Raw genomic sequence first — 23,170 nt, forward strand, 5'->3', positions numbered from 1 at the left:
ATGAATTTCTGAATTTTTTTAGGATTGTTTTTGTGGTAATACTCCAATTACTGTAGGAAATACAGTTCATTTTACTAAAGGAAGTCACTGAGCCGGTGTGTCAAGGAAACAAGAGGAAAAAAAAAGTACCTGAACTGACAAGAGAAACTGAGCTCCTTTGGAGTCTCAAAGTCTGAATAAACAATTACCGTCGTCTCACCCTCATTAGGAGAAATAACTGATGATAATTGTATAATATAAATATAAAATAAAAGTCTATTCTTACAAGTACCTTTCTAATCCTAAAATATAACTAGCCATGTTCTCTAGGTTGCATAGATTTTCACCTAGAAATATGGATATTCCCACCCATTGTCTTCTCAGATTTCTCTTTTATCTCTTTACTCTGTTGACATCCATTTTTTCTCAGATCTGAACCAATTTTTTACATGTCATGTGTTGTTTTATTTTCCTTTTCCTTCACCTTTCTTTCTCTGTCATTTTTTGTTCTGTTATTTTACATGTTAGTAATTTTCCTTCCTGCTTGCATCTTTTTTTTTTTCCACTGTTTGCTCTTTTTCTCATTTTTTATGCCACGCCGGTGAACTTCTCTCCCTTTATTTCTCCTCATCCCTTTGCTGATTACTAACAAGCTGTTATGTTTGAGTCATTGTGCTTACTTTTTCTTTTTGCCTTTTTTTTCCTCTTCCCTTTTTTCCCCATGCTGATTTTATTTTTCTTTATTTTTTTCTTTCTCTGTCAGTGCAAAGCTGATGGTAGTAGAAAATTCTGTGGGTTTAGATTTCTAGCTAGTGGTTTAGAAGTTTATGTGATTCTGGCATTAAACAATTTGTGTTCTTAGATTAATAATAATTTAGAAGGCTTGAAGTAAAAATGAATTAAAACTAGAAGAAACATCATGGGTGCTAGACTTCAAGGATTTGGTTTTAATTCTACACTTCTGTGAAAGGTTTCTGTGTGGCTATGAGCACTTCAGAGTTATATTCACAGCAATCTTTATTGCCTCTCATTTAAATCTGCCCTTCAGTTCTCTATCTGTAAAGTGCTAAACACATTAAATTCTACTATTTCATCATAATATTTGTGTATGTTTAGTTATGAGATAACTAAATCAGCATAATGTAAGTATCCAAGATTGCTGGGCAGAAGATTTAGCACATGCTCTACTGAAGTAGTCAATGCAAAATCATTGTAGTGCTGCTTTTTGTTAGTGCCCCATGCCAGCATTACTTCTCTTATTTGTTCTCAAAATCGCTATGAAAGTAACATGAAGGAATTAAAGCTATTTTTGTGTTCTTATACTGGAAGCAGTTCTTCCTTGAAAATATCTTTCCTGGTTCATTATAACCAATCAGGGTAGCAATACATACTACTGAAGAGAGAGCTGAAACGCATGGGAACTCTGCAGAATTTTTGGAAAAGAATTACAGAATGGGGTTACTGAGGTGTTTTTGTTTGTTTGTTTGTTTGTTTTTTGTAGGGGAAGTTATTTTAATCTGCAGAAAGAGTTTGTGCTTAGGGTAGTAGTTATGTCTTATTTAAACTGTTTAAAAGTAGGAAAAAATGGAGGAATTCTGATGATTTTGTGACACATTTAAGTGCACTGTGTACTTCTACATGGATCTATTACTATCAAATTAGAAATTACCATGAACTTAGAGGTCTTTTCTGGTAACGTTTGGAAACTTTTGTACTTCTTGTTAAATCAAAAATAGATGTACCTGATAAAATAAATCTTAAGTGTTAATATGTTCAAGAACGCTATACATGACTTAATCCTGCCTTCTAAACATACCTTTTCCTTTATTTGAGACTAGAACATTACCAGAACAGTAGCTGTGTATTATGGTAGTTTACTAGTATTTGGTTTCCAGATCTCAGTTTCACCTTTTCCATCCTTTGTTCTGCAGCACAGCTCGTGTATTGCATGAGTAGTATTAGTACTATTAAACTAGACTGGAACTTGAACTGGAATTTGAAGTGGAAAATGTATTCAACTGAAGTATAGCAATGACAGGAAAAGATTTTCTACAGTCCCTGTCCAGCTACTACAGTACACAGATTCGTCAGAAATGGAAGTTCTCATTAAGAATCATTTACAGTATGTAGATTCTTCAGAGCCTTTTGGCTGTTAAACTCAAAATTCTCTCTTTAGCATTTGAAAATGCTGGAAAGCTGAAGTTCGGTAAGGTTTCAGAGAGATGATGAAAGCCATTTCCTTGTCACCATGTCTAGAATATCTATTCTGAAGATTTCAAAGCTGCTTGTCAGTCATCTTTGGCAAAAGTGACTTACGGTGTATTTTAAAGGAAAAAAAAGAGAGGAAGTATTATGAATTTTATTTCATTTTTTTTGAGAGTGGTAATCTTGCTAATTTGGAAAAAATTAACAGTAAACAGAGGTGTAGAAGAATATCTGTTTTTTTAGGAAGTTAGCCAACACAGCAATTAGAAGTGTAAAAAGTTGGCTACTTATTAAAAAAAAAAAAAACAAAAAAAAAACCAAAGTGAAACCAGAATCTAAATTAAATGAAGTTTTTCTGGCTAGGATGTTGAAGTACTGTGGTTATTACAAATACTTTGCCTAAGGAAATACAATCATGGAAGAGATGGCAGGCAATTTTATGATTTCGTTTCTTTAAGGCTTTACAGAGTTGCATATAGCCTCAGAAAAGCAGGATTTTTGCAACCTCTTTTAAAATGGTGAAAAAATAATCTTTGGGAAAGATCAGCTTTATTTATATTGTATTATATTTTATTATGTGTATTATATACATCAGTATGCGAGTAACACGTTGAACAAATAGTTCAGAGTCTTTGGGGTGTATTTTGGATAGCTGTTCAGAAAAAAAATGAATTAAACTATTTTCTATTCAAATTACTAAAAATACTTTAAAAGAAATCAGAGAATGATAGTAAAATTGTAAGAAAATGAATTCAAGCAATGCTACTATATAATTTTCATTCAAAGACAACCAAAATATTTGGGAGGGAAACAAAAGGATTTCTTTGACAGTTAGTTCACTATAATGTTTTAATAATGGATTTGTAGTTAAATGTTCTAATTTAGGCTAATTTTAGAAAGAGACTGGAGTTCTTCAGCAGTGTCGCAGTTTTCTGTTATTTTTATTGTAGAAGAAATATTTCTTCTTGTCTAGTGGACTGTCTCACAAGTCAGTAGTGTAGTAATTGCAGGTAAGAGTAAATTCTTTTTGTCAGCAAACAAAACCAAGCTGTAGTTCTGCAGTCTCATAATATGAACAGACAAATTACAAAAAAAAATTTCTATGCAGGTATCAGTAGCTTCAACTCATTTTAGACCTTTTTTGAAGACAAAACTTGAAAGCAGTTTGAAGAACTGTATATCTATAAACACTGTTTTAAGTGTTAAGTTTAAATCTGGGGTCAACCTCACAGGGTATGTAAATTTTATAAATATTAGGAAATAAAAGAAAACTTTAAAACAGGACAAAACAATGTAATTACCTGTCTTGTTTTTGAATGAATTGCTTGAGTGAGGCAGTAGTTCTTCTGTGAATAAAAGTCAGAAATGTGTCAAATAGAAGAAGAATGCTGATAAGACTTTGTTCATTGCCCTTAATCACTCCATACCTATTCTGTATTCCCTTTATTTCATTCAGCAAGACTGATGCCATAACTTTCAGAATAGAAATATAGATTTATTTTATTGTAAAATACATGGGTTTTTTTTCCTCATAAAGTTGCATGTAAGCTTCATTTTAAAGAGAAGAGAGCCCCTAGGTTTCATTCAATATTTAATTTGGATTTTATACTGCTCTTAACATGGAGTAATTCAGTCAACGTAATATTTTGGATGGTAAAAAAGTTCAAACATGAAAATTCCATTTGGACTGTCTGTGCTGCATGTCAGAAATCTCTAAGGGTATTTAATCATTCAGAATAAGAAAGGTTTCTTTAATTTTTAACCAAGTATTTCATTTTATGTTTTATTTAAATTGTCTTAACATTTACATAGAACCCCTTGAAGGCTTGAAAAGTTGAAATTTCTTAGACAAAAAAAATGTTTTTGAAATGTATGTGGAGATGTAGGAAGAAAATGTAGTGTTTGAATATGAAGATACTCAAGGTAATTTCAAAATGTGGCTTGCAAAATGATTAATTTATATCACAATTATTTGTTTAAAAGGAACTAGAAACCAGATTCCCCAATAATTTTTTTGATAATGCTGCCTTCCAAAATAGCATGAATATTTATGAGTGATATATATGAGAAACTCAAAGTTGCAACAGGGAAGTTAATTATTGCTTATGAGACAAGGGAATTATAACCATAGGGATAATTTCTCTTCCTTATGATGAGATAGAAATTCTTGGAATTATTCAGGAAACATGGGCTAAAGAAAGTTTACTTTCTGCTGCTGCTAATGACAGCTTTTAGGAAAATTAATGAAGATAGCAAAGTCTAAACATTTCAGCGTGTTTAACATCACCAGCTTCATGGTAAAACGTTGTACAGCCTAGTCTGGTCCACAAGGAAATGACTTGGCAACATTGGGTAAGTGTGGGATGCAGCCCTCAGCGAGTAAAGTGGTGTGCACTATCTGTGGGAGAGGAAAGGGATGATCCCTCTGGATGTCCTGGAACCCAGACAAACCAGCAATTCTGACTACCAGAGGTGCTGACTAAGCTGAAGGCTTGAACTTCCAGTCAGGATGGGGAACGTAACAGCCTTTCTCTCTCATCATGTTAATGCCAGTTTGAAGGCTGTGTAGCACTTTACCAGTTTTGGCTAAATAGTGTTGTCCAGATTTGGCACCTTCTTACTTCCATCTGTTTGGGCCAATGAAAGATGAGCTGCATGGGCAACATTTTCCTAGCAGTGACGCTATCATAACAGCTGTAAAACACTGGATCACTGCCATGTTTGCAGATTTGTACAAGTGCAGCATAGAGGCTCTTGTTCATCACTGGCAAAAAATGCATAGCTACTGGCAGTTGAAAAATACTGATTTGTAGCTATTGTATTTTCCTCGGGGGAAAAAAAATGGGAGGCATTACTTTTGGAGCAACCAATGTATTTAGGGTGACAAAACATTTCTGAGATCTTTATCCTGTAAGTTTCTTTTCATCTTTACTCTTCCAGCATTTCATGGCTGGGAGGAACCTCTGGCTAAACTTGACAGGATTTCACTGTGTTTATTCCTTTATTGCAAGTTTAGGATATATGTTTGCTGGCTGTTTTTTGTTGTTGTTGTTTGTTTTGTTACTGAATTGTTCAAACTGATACTCTAATTTAATATGCTTATGCTCTCTGAATTGGCACAATTTATTTTCTACCTGCTGTGGAGGCGGAAAGTGTCTTGTTAGTCTTGTGTAGAAAAGATGCTCCATTTAATTTTAGTTTTTCACTATAACCATTTGCTGAAGAATAACTCTTCAGCAGCATTCCGTGGTCTTTGGAAAGCATTCTTTGTGTGTACAATTTAGGGCAAATATAACAATGTAAATAAAAATACCATGTATATTTAAAAACAATGATTCTGTAAGTAAATATACAAACATTTCAGAACATACTTCCTTTTCAGCTCCAAATGTCTTTCTCCAGTGCAATCAGGGATAGATCAGCAAGCATTTACTCTGCTTTCTTATTTTAAACTTTGGTATGTGAAACATTGTTGAATGATTGATTATTACAGTGGCTAATTCTATGCAGTTTTAAAGGAAAAGCCCAGTATCAGACATTCAGTTTTGTTGTATTCTCTTCTGTCTATAATATCTTTATCTTTGATATCATCAATAATCATGTAATCATGTAATTGAGAAATTTCAGAGAGCCATAACACCATATCATAATTTTAGTGAAATATTTACTGCTGGGAGGAGGAAATTAAGTAAGACTGAAAAGGCCATTTAAAAACTAACTTTAGAGAAGCCTTTTCTGCAAAAACAGGTCATGCTTGCTGAGACAGAGGTGTCCTTAGATTTTTAAAGCTGGTACTGGCTTTTATTTATTTATTTTCTAGAACTTGTATTTCTGTTTAGTAAATAAGCTTTTAAAAATATGTAGATAAAACCTGCCCCTGTGTTTCTACTTTTCAGAGATTTTAAAATCACAGCTGCATAATATTTCTGCTTTTTCTCACTTCTTCCCTGCCTACCTTTTCTGTCATGCAGCCTGTGCAGTTTTCCCATAGGGGCATATAATAGAGTTCATCAAAGTGGAAAAAATGAAGTGAGTTATGCAGCCATTTGTTTACTCATGTACGACAGTAGTGGTGTTGATAGTTATCCAGAAATACTTTCATTTCTTTCGGCTGCTGAAAAGCTGGGCGTTGAAATGTCTTTTCAGATGAGACTCCAAGTAAAAAAGGATTAAATGGTGTCATGCTATTTACTGTCTTCTTAAGGCTGTTTGTTGCCTTGTACAAACTATGAGCAGGAATTCTTTTGCTCTGAATTTGATTAAATATTTAGGTAAGTAATGAAAAGTCCTGTTTTCATGGTATAGAAAGTCAAAGGATATTTATTGTTTTGTTATGATTAAAATATCAATTTATATTCTAAAATGGTGTTTATCTAGTTTTACAGGCACAAGCAATTTAATCTCCCCCAAAAAGTGCTGCCCTTCATGTTTTGCAATTAGTTTTTCCCCATTACTTCCCTGTGTGATTTCAAGATTCTGATTATCCTACTTGAGAACGTCTTTTTATGTGTAAGGCTGTATGTGTATCTACTGAAATGATGACTGCAGTTCGAGTGTAGGATTCCCTGCCTGCTCATTTTTCGTTTCCTGCTCCGTGGGGCTTGAGTTTCAGGAGCACAGAGCTAACAGCAGAGAACCTTCTGCATGAAATGCTGTAACAGTGTGCAACAGTAGCTTGGAATTGCTCTGATAGGGCTGCCTCTGATGGGTTCATCCCGGGGGGGGGGGGGGGTAAGAGAATTCCTGACAGCACGATCATCTGGTAGGAGCACTTTGCATTGTTTTTGTTACCAGCTTGTCTTATCTAAAGTTCAGAAAAGCTCACTAGGAGCCCAGTGGAATAGGGAAGAACTCTGCATTCCCCAAAAGAGCTGGTCTTTGAGGCCAGAGAAAAATCTGTGCAGTAGATATGCTCCATAATGAGCTGTGCTGTCACAGCTTTGGAGATCTGCAGTGTGTTGTGGCTTCCTTATAGCCAGCGGGTCTGGGTTTGCTTCCCTTGAACAATGTGAACCAGTGTGCTTGATGGTTTGGGCATCCATCAAGCCCCAGAAGTGTTTCTGCATGCTCAGATAGATATGGTCCAGTCTTCCAATGGAAAAGATACAAAAAAGGGAGCTTTTCACTTTTTATTGCCTGAGAGCACCACATTATTATACTTTCAACGTTGTTTCATGTAAGGCTAACTCTCTAACTGTTTTGCATAGTTTGTCCAGGTGATACGTTGAACTGCTGGTTGTTACGCTGAAATGATTAAAGGGTTGTATACTTTATAAGAATTTAGAACACGGACAGGACAATTCTGTATGCAGAATAAAATTAATGATGAAACTAAAACATGCCACCTTTGTCATGTGGGAAAGAAAAGCATTTTCTGTCTTAGTTAGAATCTGAAATCAAGACTTATGTCATTCTAAAGTTCGAACTTCTGTTAGCTTCCTTTCTGGTAGATTTTCCTATATATGAAAGTGGTATGTCTGACAACAGAAAATATTATTGCTTTGAAGTTTTTTTTGCATAAGTTATTTCTACATGTGTGTGGTATTGAAATCTTCATTAAAACTTCCATAGCTGACATAAGCAAAATGTGATGCATGTTTTAACCTATCCTTGGTATTAATTTCATTTCATGTACTGCACGTCTCACTGTCTTCCCATCGCTGTGTAATGTTGTGTAGTAAAATCTAAGACCAAAAATTGAAAATTATTTGGAATTAGCTTTCTGTATCCATAGCTGTGCATCCTGGGTTGATTTTCTGAGGACACGTTCCCCACAGTTCCATCTGTCCAGCTAGTGTAAGTGTAAAACAAAGATGCTGAGCATCAAGCATTCACCCCAAGCACTAGATTGCTCATGGTGCTATTTTCAGTGGCTGGACTACTTCTACCTTCTTAACACTGGGTATTCTACAGTGTAGCCATTCTTAACAAGTGGTAAAGAATCTGTCTTGGAGTCGCTGCTTCTTTTGTTAAATTCAAAATGAGCAGAGTTCAGTGATGTGAAAAGGCTCCTTGTCACCCTTTACTAGTAACTTATTTGTCATCAGAGTTTGATTTACTATCTCCCTGGCTGAGCAACTGCATGGGAGGTAATCAGAAGTTAGATATCATGGCTTTAGGAAGTGTGTTTTGTTTCCTTAATTGGTTTATATCCCACGTGTGCAGAATGTGACTCAGGATACCAAAAGGTTTTTGGAAGGTAAGCATTAAGGAATTTATACTCAACGTTTTTGTCATATCATATTTGTGCTATATTTATTTTTATATGATTTTCACAGTTCATTTTTACTATATATTTAATAATTTGCTTTTTCCTACATTATTCATCTGAGAGATCATTTCTTTCGTTTTCAGTGAATGTTTTTCAGTAGTACTTTTATCTAGTTTCTCATGTGAAAAAAAAAGACTGTTTTAAATACTCTTTAAATACTCTTTCCAGATATTTGGAATTAGCATTTTCCACAGAACTATTTCAAGAGAAAATAATCAGCAAGTAAGTAAAGAATTTTCTCTTATTCTCAGCTAACTGCATTCAGAGAATGAGAAGAACGCCTCCACTAGATGAACTGCAGCCACCTCCGTATCAGGATGATAGTGGTTCTCCTCATCTATCATGTACACCTTCTGAAGTTGGAGACAGTAAATGTGAATTTTCCCAGTGTAGCAACAGTCCAAGATGTTCATATAAGTGTCCAAGTGAGGGAAGCACAGGACATGAAATAGAAAGCTTCCATAACAAAGGATATGAAGAGGATGTACCAAGCGATAGTACAGCTGTCCTTAGTCCAGAGGTAAGTGAAAATGGTCTGAAGTGTCATATAGTACAACCTTTCTGTAGCTTTTTTTCCTAAAAAATAGTGTGCAGAAATTTGAGCATTTGTGTTACAGCTTATCCTTAAAAAAAAAAAAAAAAACAACTGTTTGTCAGAAAATATAATATAGTTATTGTTATGATGTCTCAACTTTCAACCGAGTTCCCAAAGAATGCAGATTATTTTGGAACCAGACAGAAACTTTGTCATTTTAAGGATTGAAATAAAAATTCTTTTTCTTCCACTTATTTTTTCTAACCTAATTTAAATCTAATCTTTTACATTAAAGCAAAAGCCGGAGAAACAAAAAGAAAAAAGGGATTAGCACTTTCCATGCTGAAGCAACTGATTATGTAAAATATCTCAAATGGTGAGGGGAAAAAAATTACAAAGGTTTTTTAAAAAATAGTTGATGATACAATGAAGATTTACGCCACTTAATTTCCCCCTCTTCCATTCTAAGCTATAGTGATATTTATTAATCATTGCTACAAAGAAATAATCTATCATTGACATGTCCTTGATGAGTTTTGAACAACCAGTTACTGCGCTGGTATGTAATGGGTACTGTGTTAACTGCTGTAGTGTGCAGAAAAGGCTTTTTTTTGGTATAAATCTCCCTTTTGATTTTTTCTCAAGTTTTGAAATGCGTGCCAGGGAGCAATGCTGATGTGTCAACAGCTGTTTCTGTCTTAGGAAACCTTTTGGTAAGCTGATGTTGCATTCTGAGGTGCTGGTGTAACATATGGAAGGCTCACCTTCTGTATGGAAGCAAGGTCCTCCAGCAGATAGCTGCCTACACGTGTCTGGTGGTCAGCTAGGGAAACAATCTGTGAATTTCATTGCTGAAAAAGACGTAGTGTGTACATATGATCCTCAAACTATAATAAATTACAGCAAATCTCTTTTTTCTTCCCATTATGTGTCATGCCAGTCAGTAGTGTAAGTGTATGTAATAGGAGAATACCATCAACATTTTTTACGGACACTCAGCAACTCCTACAGTGAGGTTTTCAGAGGAGTGAGTTATGAGAATAGCTAAGTAGCATCCAGCTTAAAATAAGAATGTAACATTTTTAGATCAAAAAGGCCATAAAAGATCTGGAGGTTGGTGGCCCTGCCTGTGGCAAGAGGGTTGAGTCTTGAGGATCCTTGTGGTCCCTTCCAACCCAAGCCGTTCTGTGATTATATGTCGTAACTATTTATAAAATCAAGCATAACTTTGAGAATATGGAAATACACAGTAGATATGTTTATTTTACATATTTGGGATAACTTCTTATGTATGTAGGATGTTGATCTCTTGTACCTATTGTTTCAGTATTGTCATCAGACTGGCTTTCTTAAAAACATAGCGGATCAGTCTTATTCCAAATTTAAAGTGTCAAGAAACAGTTTTAAAAATTAATTTTACAGTGTAGTTTCAGGACTGATGCCGTTTATGGAAAGTCCAGAAACTCCGTTCAGAACAGACACATCATATGCAGTGTTAGTAAAATTTCATTAATCAAGTCGTGATAATTTTTGGCACATCTATGGAACATTTTTGTAGCTGCAAGTGCAAATAAGTATTAAAATTCCTATATTCTTTGCTGGCATTACACCATGCACTCAGTCACCAGCCAGGTCTTAAAGTACCACAAAATGTTAACATAAAATGTGTGTATACTTGCACGAAAGTAAGGTAATTATATCTTGTAACATATGTGTATGCATTTTAGCATGTGGGGCAGAGAAGAAGAGATCGTAAGTATTGCCTAATTTAATCCAAGCTCTGTCTGATTGGCTCATGGCTTTTGTCAGTATTGGCCAGGTAAAGTCTTTTGATTTTATTTTTTTCTTGGATGCTAGTCAGCATCTCTTCAGGCTTTTAGTGTTTAATTACCTTGTTTATGAAATAAACAAAAAGATCACAGTCACTTCATATAGCTTAGAGAAAACCACGTATTTCCATGCTAGATTTAGTAATAGGATACAACAAATAAATAAATAAAAGCTTTTTTTTTTCTTTTTCAGGATATGTCAGCTCGAGGATCGTCTTCACAGCTTCCTAAACCTTTTGATCCTGAGCCAGTAGCTAAATATGGCACGTTGGATGTGACTTTTGACTATGACTCACAGGAACAGAAGCTTTTGGTGACAGTGACAGCTGTCACAGACATTCCCACGTACAGCAGGACAGGTGGAAGCTCGTGGCAAGTACACCTAGTTCTTCTCCCCATAAAGAAACAGAGAGCGAAAACCAGCATCCAGCGGGGACCGTGCCCTGTCTTCACAGAGACATTCAAATTTAATCACGTTGAGTCTGAGATGATTGGCAATTACGCAGTTCGCTTTAGACTCTACAGTGTACGTCGCATGAAAAAGGAGAGGATTGTGGGAGAAAAGATTTTTCACTTAACAAAATTGAATCTTCAGGGGAAGATGTCAGTGCCAGTGATATTGGAACCTTCTTACAGTCTGTCTGTGAGTATCAAATGAAGCAGAATAAGAATGTGGTGATATACATTGTCCTGAATTTTGTAACAATGGTATGTATATTTATAGCCGTCACATTCACTGGATTTTTTTTTCAACATTCATCATACTGGCAGAAAGATAATTTCCTTAAAGCTTCTGTAAGTACATTTACTTTCCACCTGCAAAAGCTGCCTGCATTTTTCTTTTTAATTACTTAGAATTTTCTAGTCTATAAATAGGCATGTGTATGTATGTATGAACACATATTACGTATATATACATGCAGAAGTATTGTCTTTACCCTGTGACCCACAGACCTTTCAAAAAAAAAAAAGGCTACCTACCTGATGAACAACTTTCCCCCTCAAAAAAATTTAACTATACTATTCTTAATAAAGCAAAGAGTGTAATTAAGGGCAAACTTAAACACCATCAAAAACCAGGAGTTTGGGCTGTATGTGCTATGTCCAAGCATTTAGTGGTGAGGGTGGCTGCCAATGGTACAGTAGATTCCAGATAAATCTTCTTTCTTCCCAAGGGAACTTCAGATTGCATCTCCTATTTTTCAGGAGATAAGATTTTAAGATTCATTTTAACAGTTTTTCCATCTCTATGGGCAGTATATCCCTTTTGATTTCTTGCAAATTTTAAAATAAGCTTTTGTCTAGAATGAGGTGTTTGTAATGTTCTGGTCAGGGCTTCATAGACAAAGAGTACATGAGTGTTGGTTGCCTAAGAGATTTCTGTGTTTTAAATAGACTTTGGGGAAAAAGAGATGATTTAGCAAGGGAATCTTTATTAACATGGTTGCCTGTTTGTTATTTTTTAACTAAAAGAGAAGGAGAAAGAAAGGAAAGCAAAAGGTATTTTCCCAGTTATGAACAAATGGAGTTCATTCTGCACTTTCCAAAAAAAGTTGAAGAAATTGGCATTTCTGTCAAAAACGAGTATTGCAAAAGACATTCAAAATAGAACGCTCTTTTATTTAGTGGCTAAAAGTAAGCCAATTAAAATCAACAACTGAGACCAAAACTCGCATCTGATAGAGTATCAGCTAGCAATAAAACAGCATTTCTGTTATTTGCTAAGAGGTATGAATCATTCTGTTTCAAGGATGAAGTGTTTCACTTCAGTAGTGTGAACTTTGCTAATGCTGAGTTTGCCAGTTCTGTAGCTAGGGAAATTAATGCCCCATGAAACACATGCACTGAATACTCTAAATTTATTTGCTACGTTTGTTTTGTATGTGTTCCCAATAGGGCCATTTTTTTTTTCTTACCAAACTTGGAAAGAAAGAGGGTAATGCTTTTAATTGATATATCCCTCAAGTGCATAGACAGGTTTTGGTGGGTATATCCATTTTCTACATAGGTTGTTCTTTATCACTTTCTTGAGCTTTTGTGGCAATGGGAGTGTAAACAAATTCCAGGAGGCATCACAGACAATGAGACTGGTTTTTATTTTCTGTGATGGTAAGGGCTTCTCTATCTTCTCTAATCTTTCCATTCTGGGGGAATGAACACAAATAAGGAATAGTGGTAGGAAGTGAAATATTCTTCCAGAATTGGTTACTGTAGTGGTGTTTAGGCAAATTTCTCTTAGGCCATTGCTTGAAAGAAATCTTCATAGTCTTGACAGCTTGAATAAGGATCACAGCTTTTTTTTTTTTTTTTTTTTGAACTATGCAAATCAGTTTTTAAAACTTTAGAAATTAGTTCCTGTGTTCCCTATAATTGCTTTATTATTTGTGTTATTATTTGTAAGCTATGTAATGCTCATATCATGAACAGATCTACTGTTTTATTTTGCAACAGTCTAAAAATTTGTCTGTTTGTTTTTTAATGTTTTACTGGAAGCAGGGGACCGTCCTCAGTCATTGTGTTCAAGCTGTTGTTATTACCAGCAGCCAGGTCAGCTTGATCACAGATTTGTGAATTTTCATCAGTAAACATCTGGGTGTTTCATTTCCAACCTGAATTTCTTCATGACTAACTTATACTAATTTATTCTTATCCAGCATTGTCATTCAACTTAATTAGTTCTCAGGTGTTTACCTCTGGGTGCAGCTATACACTGTTTGCATTCTTTCTCAACTGTGCTTTTACTAGAATGGAGCAATGATTTTTGTGCCCTTCTAATTGTAAGCCAGGCAGCAATTACTTAATAGGAGAAGGTAAGTGTTGTTTCACCTTGGAGACGTTCAGGAATGTTTGTAATTATTAAATCCATGATGAGGAACATTGTAAGTTCTGAATTTAAATTTATTTTGCTCAGTGGAAGAGTGTTGTTTTGTATTGAGAAATGTTTGTATTTGATAGCTTTTTATGAAATTAGAAATGGGCAAATGTCAGTTACCCTGTTTTTTTTCCACTGCTTCTCATTATACAGATTTTATATTAAACTGAGATTTCCTAATCCATTGAAACATCTGACTACTTGCTAACTACTACTACATGCTAACTACTTCTGCAGGAATGTATTTTATTTCTCTGTCTGTGCCTCATAAAATATTAATGTATTTTTATTAGCTAATTGTCTGCCTTATGATTGTACAAGAAGTTCATATCCTGTGAAGTTTAGTACTTGTTTCAGTTTTACCCTAACACTATTCACAGGAGAATCTGAGTAAGGTGAGGCAGCGAGTTTAGTGCATTTCCAAAATAGTGGTATGTTCACGAGAGCTGGGTGTGCTGCTTTCTCTGCTTATTGTTAAAATGCGGACAAGTACATGACATGGTGAATGTATATTTGTATGCTCCTTAAATAGATTTCAAAGCTCCACAAGACTTCAAATTTACAAATATATTTACAAATCTTCTTACCCAAGATTTCAGCCTGTTCGTCACCTTCTAACATTTCATATAACATCTTGTATTAGCAGCTTTTGCATAGTCATTCACTGAGTTGTTCTTGTACCATGAAAAGGTATGTTTCCATTTAATAGTTCCTCTTGAAAAACTCCTTTCTTCCTCTGCGTTGTTTCCATTGCATTTATTCTATTCCTTTTCTGCTTCTATAGTTCTGACTCTTCCATCATGTTCCCCAAGACCACTTTAGTATATGTTTGCTACAGTTCTCCCACGTAACCAGGGAATTCCTCTTCACACACTATTTTCAGCTCTCATCACACACTGACTGAAATATCTCAGGCTTTCTTCCACATTCAGTATACAGGCAAGAAGCAACAGAACCAAAATGAGCTAGACAGAGTGTATATGTTGCTGTTACCTGAATCTCCATGACCCTTTTGGATTTAATAGAAATTGTCCATCAAAGGTAACATATCAGTGTTACCGTTACTTTGCCTGAGTATAGTTTGCTTAGGAAGACCTGATGCTTTCAGAGAAATTCTACATTTAACACAATGTAGTCAAATTTTTGTTCTTTTGTATTGGAGTTCTGAATCCATTGCAATACGGTTTGTTTTTCTTCAAGAAGTCCCTGTGGAATTATTCTCAGTTGCACTTTGTTCTTCTTACTCAAGGAAATTTTCTTGAGAGTGAAGCACAGCCTCTACTGTGATGTGATAAAAAAAAATCTTAATTGCATTTTACTGAGGAAAATCCATTTGGAAATGATCAAAAAACCAAATGTAGTCCTTGTCATCATCTCACAGGTTTCTTTTCTGATGCAGAATGAAAACTAACGATGGTGTGTTTTATTTTTTTTATTTATTTTGGAAGTACAGTTTAGAAGATAAAAATGCTAAGCAAATCTAGTAATCTTTTATCTTGCATTGTCAATAACAATATGTGGAGAATTAAATTTAACTTTCTTTCCAAAGAAAGTTTTGATATACTGAACTCCTAAATGTGACCCTTACGTCGAGGAATGAATGGTATGAGCAATCATTTGTGCATTAAGGATTATTTTTGTGTATCTTCTCTATAAATAACCAGATTGTCTGAGAAATGTTTTAATTACATTTTTGAACAATATAAATATTTCTTCTTGCAACGTATAGAAATACTTTCAGTGTTGAGAATGGTGGTTGTTTAATATGCTTGTTTGTGTTAACCATCTCATGTACACTTCCTTATGTGTTGTGCTTAAGGAATTTTTTTCTATGTTGCTCTTTGTGTGGCGCATCTTCACTATTCTTTCTAATGGATGTTTATCATTTCATAAACTGATGAAAAAGAACTTTCAGAAGGCCATATTTTTCTTGGGAATTCTTGGCCACTGTAGAGTCGAACTGACAGGTTTTGTGTAAATCCAGTATTTTCGTCCTTTGCTGCTATATGCTTATAGTATGATCTATTCAGGTTTTAATTTGGAAGGCTAAATATTAAAGTTTGTGTGCAATAGTTGTATTTTACTAAACTGTAGCTACCATTTTGATACTTTAAATCACTTAGTGAAAAGATAATTGTGACTCATCTAGGAAAGAGATGATTTTTTAATAGTATTTTATTTATATTTATATATGTTCCCTTTCAATATTTAAAGGAAGCTTATAAACAAGAGGGAAACTAGCTTCTTATATAGCCTGATAGTATTAGGACAAGGGGGTTCATTTTGAAACCAAAAGAAGAGAGATTTAGATTAGGTATTAGGAGAAAAATTTTCACTTAGAGTGCAGTGAAGCAGTGGCACAGCTGCCCAGAGAAGATGTGGGTGCTCCATCCCTGGAAGTATTCAAGACCAGGTTGGATGGGGCCTTGCATAGCCTGAGCTGGGGGGAGAAGCCCTGACCATGGCACAGGGTTGGGATCTCTAAGGTCCCTTCCAACCCAAACCATTCTTTGATAATGATTCTATTATTCAATTAGAATTCTACAAAAAAGGATTGGTTCCAATGTCATGGTGCATAAATGCTTCCATTTAGCTTGTAAACATTATATCCATAGAAGGAAGACTTAATTAAGCATCAAACACATTGTTATGAGGGGAATAGTTGTCAGAGTTCATTTGAATAAGTGGTGTAAAACACCAATCAAAACTTCTTCTTTTACACAATAAGTCTGCACTTTTTTGAAGGATGTTATAAGATGATTGGAAAGTGGTGCTCATGTCGATGCAGCTGGAGAAGAACTTGACAATATTTGGCAGATGAAGAAGTCTCCCCAGTGTGGGGTTGGTTATGCAGCATTTCAAAGCAGTGTGCTAAGTAAGGACTCTCCAATCAGCAGCTGTTATCTTGTCAGTGCCGTTATTGCCTCAACTATCTGTGCCCATTGTGTGGTGTACTCACAGCACTGCTCCTGTCACCTGAGTCTCCTTCTGCTTGAGTCTTCTGGATCTGGTGAGAAACCCAAAAATTAAATAGAATCTGGTCAGTTCATACAGGCCTATCACTACAGGAGTTCAGTGATCATGTTTAAAAATGAATTTGCTTTCCAAATCCGTGCTGTTTGTATTTCCTGATTGTTTTGTTAGTACATCTAACCATTCATGACAATTTGTGGCATGTCATTAGTCTATTCATCCAAGAAGCTCTTGACTAGACATTGAGACTATGAAGCCATTTGAGTACTCTACAGAATAAGGTACATTTCCATGACTCTGAATGTAGGATATTTGGGGAATTCTTTGAATTTCAACTATATGTCCAAGTTCTCGATTAGTCACATTTCCAGAACAAAGAGTGTTCCTCATGTCTGTGTCTTAACATATGTGCACTGTATAAAATAACAGTTTAAAAATTTTATCCTTTGCCTTTAATCTGTGAGTTGGTGGAGAAAACTTATTTGCTTAGGTGGATTCGCAGTCTACTTGCTTAGGTGGATTCACACAGTCTTTGATGTTTGCTTCAGCAAATAATCAAAACTATGTTTCAGACAGAGTATTTCTATTTTTAATGTTGTGATAATACTTCTCAGTTTGTAAAATGTCCCAGGCTGTGAATGACCATTCTGTATTAAACTATTTGAACAATACTCAGTTACCTCACATAGCCAATCTGTTGGTGACAAATGTATTACTTGAAACTATAGGTTAGTTTTGGTCACTATGTTTTATTTATCTACGTAAGGAGAGAATACTCCTAGAATAAATCGATACATGAAGCTACAAAGAGTGTGAATTCAATCAAGTGTCTGTGAAATTCTGAGACTCTCATTCTCTGTGCCATAAGCATGATTTTTCAACCCTGATCATAGTTTAAGAGAGTAAGCAAAATAAAATTGAAAAGCATATTATAAATTTCCTAGACGTAGTTTTGTAGGAGTTATAAGAAAATACTATCAAGGTTATCACTAACACGAAATTTCATCTGTTGGAGACTACAAGCTGCTCCTTAAATCTTCCTTAGTTATTTCAGTGGAGGTAAATTCTTTAACTTTGAAGCCCAAGAGAACTTTGTTTCCTTTTATCATACAGAGCTTCCCAACTATTTTATTTTCTCATTCTTTGTATTTTCTTGCTTGTCTGTATTCATATGTACAAAAATGTGTTCTTTTAATACTGTCTTTCAAGGGAAAAGGGGAAAACACAGAAGCCGTTACTGTTTGCAGCCTTGAGCACCTTTCAGCAAAAGCATGTGTGCTGTTTTCTTCCACTGAATTTCCATTAGGGGAAACAATGATCAGAGTCTGCACAAACATATCTTTACCTACCCTGCAAATTCATAAGTGAAATACTTGTGAAACTTCTAAAGTTAGTTTTTGGTTTAATTTGCTAAATGATTCTTTTCCAGAGTGTTGCAGTGTAACATAAGTGTTCTGAGTTAGCATTCTTCATTTTGGACTTAATCTCCAGGTAATTGCTTTGAGGAATATACTGAGGCTGCCTGTGTTCGGTGTCGGATAAAGATCCCTTGCAAAAGACACCCTATGAACAGAATTCATTTTTTGTCCTTATGTTAGCTTCTTGTCAGGTGTAGCCCTCAGTGCCTGACCTTGAGTTGCATCTTTCATGGTACAGTTTGTCTTTCTTTTGTGCTCAGTCGGCTGTCAGCTGGTCCCTGGAGAACCTAGCTTGTCTTCAGTTCTCACCCTTCTTTGTAGTTGCTATGATAGCTCTAAGAACTGAAGCAGATCCCTTCCAACTGCAGGCGCCCAGTGATCCTCATATCCTGAGATTAAACATGACCTGAATAAATCAAAAGGGTGCCTCTAGCAGTCATAATTAGAGCTGGGTGAGCTACTAAAAGCAAATAATTTAATTGACAAATGCATCATAAACATGTGTTTTATGTTATAGATTTGGTCGTTGTGAAAAGCAGTTGCATGACAGATTGCATGTGCAATCAAATACTAATCCATAGATTGACTATTCATAATTTATACTTACTGTTTGATCACTGAATCTTTTTTTCAATTTGGAAGAGTGTAATCAAGAGGAAAAAGAAGGGAGAAATCAAACTATTAGCCACTACTCTCTCCCCAGTGAACATATTCTATGGAATACCTTAAAAGATGAACATGCTTAGGAGGCTTTCTAAGCAAGGTGGCAGAGCTGGGTAATGAGCCTAGGTGCTCTGAAAATGGTTTTGGAGCTGTAAATGTAGCTCCGTCTGCACAAAGTATGGCCATCTAAGAGCTCTGTGGTCTCCAGAGCTGTCTGACAATAACATCTCTGTTGTCACATGTTTGACAGGGAGTAAAGAGAGGAGATGGAGTGGGTCTGGGCGGGAGTTGTTAGCATACCTTCATCAGGAGTGCATGTATAATGTCTGCATTTTGTGTCAGGTATTCTGAACTAAGCTGCTAACACAAGCTAACGGCTTTTAGTACTTGAGTGTTTCTTTATGTCTCATGTCTCAATTAAGAAAACAGAATTGAATTTCTTTCCTTCTCTGATGGCTGTATAAACAGCAAACAGACTTTTGCAATGCAAAACAGAACGTTTTTGTAAATGCTGTAAATCCCATTGTATGTTTATTTTGAATTCTTTCCGCTGCTCAGGCGTGCTGTGCAAATTTCAGGCCCGTTAAGTCTGTGGAACAACTAGGTGCGTTTTCACAATATGGCAAGGAAACCAAAGCTGTAATTTAAAATGCAAACAATCAAGTCACAGTAAACTTAAAATGCTTCCGTACCTGCAGACAGTTACTGTTTTGTTCTGCGGAGTTTAAAGAACTTTCAGACGAAAAGCACTGCTAGCAAATTCTCATGAAATACAAAAAGCAACAGAAATGCCACTGTGACATTGTTTAAAGTCTTTCAGGAAAGTGGAATTCTGTTTTGCCATTACTAAGAATTTTACTTTGTCGTTTTCATCATCGTGTATCTATGCTTTGTAACTTTGTAGTTTCTGAGGTAAATTAAAGCTGTATATAAAAAGGTAAGGATTCCATTTCTTGCTGTCCTGGTTTCAGATGGGTCAGAGCTGATTTCCTTTGTAGGAACAATGTATGTCCGATATGATGCTGTGTTTTGGCTTTAGCAGAAAGGCAGTGTTGTCAAAACACCAATGTTAAATGGTTTTTATCTCAACCTATGAGTTCTACTTCCTTTTTTTTTTTTTTTTTTTTTTTTCCAGTTGTATCTCATTGGAGGGTTGAATGAGTGAAGGGCTGTGCATCCAGCTGCTTGCTGGGTAAAACCACACTTGTCTGTGGTGTTCGAAGGGCTGTCTTTTCCAGTTGATCTTCCAATGCTTCACTTATGGATAAACAACTTGTTTTATAAAATTATACATGCATGTAAAGCTTTTGATGAGATAAGTGAATTTTATCAGTTTAGATACTATTTTTAATGACATGAACAATAGCTTAATAATTTTTTAAAATCCATATTTGATTTTCTAAAATCCATATTTGATGTGAAGAGTACCATTAATGTTGAGTGTATTTCCTGCTAAAGTCTTTCCAATTGGAATTTGTGAATAGGGCATCCTGGTAATTTTTAAACATACCATTTTACCCGAAATCAGTATGAACTGTTTACTAAAACAAAGCTATGTATTGGAAATATTATCAGAGTATTTAGTGTCATGTTAGTGATTAAGTTGACTTAGATATCAATACTGTAAAGTGTTTAAGTACATGAATAAAAATACACATCATACCTAATTGGAACCTGTTTCAAGGTAACAGCTGAGCAAAAAAAAAAAAAAAACAAAAAACAACACAGCAAAACAACCCAACAGATAAAATACCTGCCATAAATCATTCCTAAGCTTGAGTCTGTGAGAAGGATAACACTGTTTATTTGTTTCCAAATTCCTGTTACTAGTTTAAAGCAAAATACTAATAAATTGTGTGTTTTCTTATTTGGACTGTATAGGACTGGCCACTATAAAACAAACTGAAGTTTTTTCCCTAATGTGTTGTGAGGGTAGGTAACTTGATTTCAAAAGCATTAGATTTCTTTAAAATAAATAAATAAAGTGTTTGTACTAGATTATGCAGAGGTTGACAGGCACTCAAAGTCAAGTGTTCTTAGAAACTGTTGGCGCTTCAAAATGACGATGAATACAGTACAGGAAGAAACCTAAAAAAAACCCCGCATCAACCCTTGCTATTTCCTTTAATTATTTAATTCTTCCTTTAATAATAATTTTGCAATGTCTTTGCTAAACCTTATCATTGGCATTACTATTAATAATCTTATTTCAAGAATATTTAATAGTGTTATATCGATGATGTGATTCTTGAGTTCTACTTTTAAAAGCAAAAACTTGATACATAGGTATTACTGTCCAGAAAGAGTATTGGTCATTTATTTTAAGGAACTGTTTTGTTACAGTCTTTGTATTTTTAAGGACTTCCAGTTTTTATGTATATCCATCCTCACAACTCTTCCATGAGCTAGGGGAAATAGGATCACTGTCATATAAGGATTGGGGAATTGAGGCCCACTTTGCCAAGCGGTATCAAAGCATCCTCTATAGTATGCAAGTGAGTTTTGAATACTAGAATCCAAAATTAAAATGCTCCTTTTTTTATTTTAGTCATTTTTCCCAGGAAAGATCCCAATACTTTTTGAAAAGTATTTTAGGTTTGAAACATGCTTTAATAAAGTGCTTAGCGCTTAAGTCAGTCATGAAGCGTGTGGAGCCTCCAGTTTCGGTTTTGTGATTTCAGATTTCAGAGATGTTCTCTCTGATTCTCATAACAGATACAGATGATGGGCTCCATGCTGATTGCTGATCTGGAGACTGTGCGGTGCTCAGGCTCTCATTGCCTTCTCAGGGAGCTTTTGCACCGAAGCTGACCAAGAGTGTCAGCATTCAGCCGGTGATTACGAGGTGTGAATGCTTTTGTCTAAAATGTTGGAGGCATGAATTCAGTTCCTGCTTTGCCTAGTTAGGATTGAAATTTCTCTAACCTCTGAGTTGTTTTGCTATAGAAATAGAAGAAAGTAATGTGCAAAGAAGTTATTTAGAAGATAAGTGGTATAACGCTCACATTTAAAATTTGACAAGTAACATGCTGTGAATCAGATTTTTTGTTGCTTGAAGGATTGTCAGCAAGGTTTCATCTTTCCTGTGTATAGTTTGGAAAGCAAGAGACTCAAATGTTCTTGTTTTGCACGCCTAGAGAGGCATGATTTTAACCTGTCCAATGAGAGAAATGAATTTCTGACTGTCCTCAGAGCATGATCCCGTTGTTCTTTGTGATCAGCTTCATTTGGCTTAAAAGAATTTGTAAGTAGAAATTCAGAATATACAAAAGTAACAGTAGGATATGAATATGTAAGTAACAAGTACCCTCTTTCAATAAAATTATGTTGAAGGAAGACAAATGAATTCTTTTTACATATCTTGTCATTGTTGCATAGGTTTCTCCTTGTTGTGAGGGAGTGCAAAGATTATTAGAAAATACATCTTAGAGGTTCAGATTTTGCATCATGTATGGCGTGTGTTTTGTTCTGTTGGCTCTAGTGAAAAAAGTGTTATTTTTAATTACTGACTCTTGTACACTAGGAACGTATGAAGTAGAAATACCATTTTATGGGAATGTTTTATCAGGTATTTATTAACAAGTGATTTTTTTTTATTTTTTTTATTTTTTTTATTTTTTTTGGATAAAACAGGGAGAATATTTTGGAGTAATTATGGTTTTGTAGAATATAGTATGTATTACCCCTACAATGCAGTGAAAAGCAATGATTCTTGTAATTGTTGGTCAAATAAAATCAGCTCAGCTTTGTCAGTAAGTACTGTCCTGCAGTGTGCATGTTACAAAACTGAAGGTGAAAAATTTTTCTTCACTGTAGTAAGACTGAACTTTGAACCAAATATTTGGAAGAGACTTCACCTAAAGTTTTTTGTTTGTTTATATTTACTGCTAATAGAATCCATTTGCTATGGCTACATTGAGGAAAATAGGTTAGAATTTTAGCACTGATGTTTTGGAAAGAACATCAAGATGCATTTCAGCCCTTTGTACTGTGACAAGATCATCCATACCTTGTCATTTCATCTAAGTTCTTCAGGCTCTGCAGTGAAGTTTTTTTTTACATTTCTTAGTAGCCTATTTTGGTATTTCAATGACCTTAAAAGGCATTTTCCTATTATGAAACCTTAGTCTATTTTTCCTGCATATCAGACTACATGCAGTGTTTATAGTGAAAGAGAGGGAAGAATTATGAAAATCAATTTATATAGATAGATTATTTCAAACAAGTGGACACTTTGTCTCAATATTACATTTCTCACAGTGAAACTACACTATCAAAGTGAAATAAACATAATTTAAAGCTGGATCAAGTGCAGATTTATACACATTAAAGCAGCCTGGTAGTACTGTAATGTCACAATATGAAAGCAAAGTATCTATTCATGTTGTACCTGTTAGAAATTGCAGCATTAACATTTTGTAATTT

At 35.0% G+C, this 23,170-nt stretch overlaps 1 protein-coding gene across 1 annotated transcript in view; it reads left to right on the forward strand.

The window, feature by feature from the left end:
• Window positions 1-23,170, forward strand: part of SYT14 (synaptotagmin 14) — a 65,377-nt gene that overhangs the window by 34,366 nt on the left and 7,841 nt on the right. Inside the window, exons 4-5 of the mRNA XM_042890328.1 lie at window positions 8,707-8,975; window positions 11,013-11,462. Coding sequence (XP_042746262.1) covers window positions 8,707-8,975; window positions 11,013-11,462 — 719 coding nt within the window. The remainder of the gene's footprint in view (window positions 1-8,706; window positions 8,976-11,012; window positions 11,463-23,170) is intronic.

The sequence above is a fragment of the Lagopus leucura genome, unplaced genomic scaffold, assembly GCF_019238085.1.
Source record: "Lagopus leucura isolate 7727_CA_CO unplaced genomic scaffold, USGS_WTPT01 Super-Scaffold_73, whole genome shotgun sequence".
Lineage (NCBI taxonomy): Eukaryota > Metazoa > Chordata > Aves > Galliformes > Phasianidae > Lagopus > Lagopus leucura.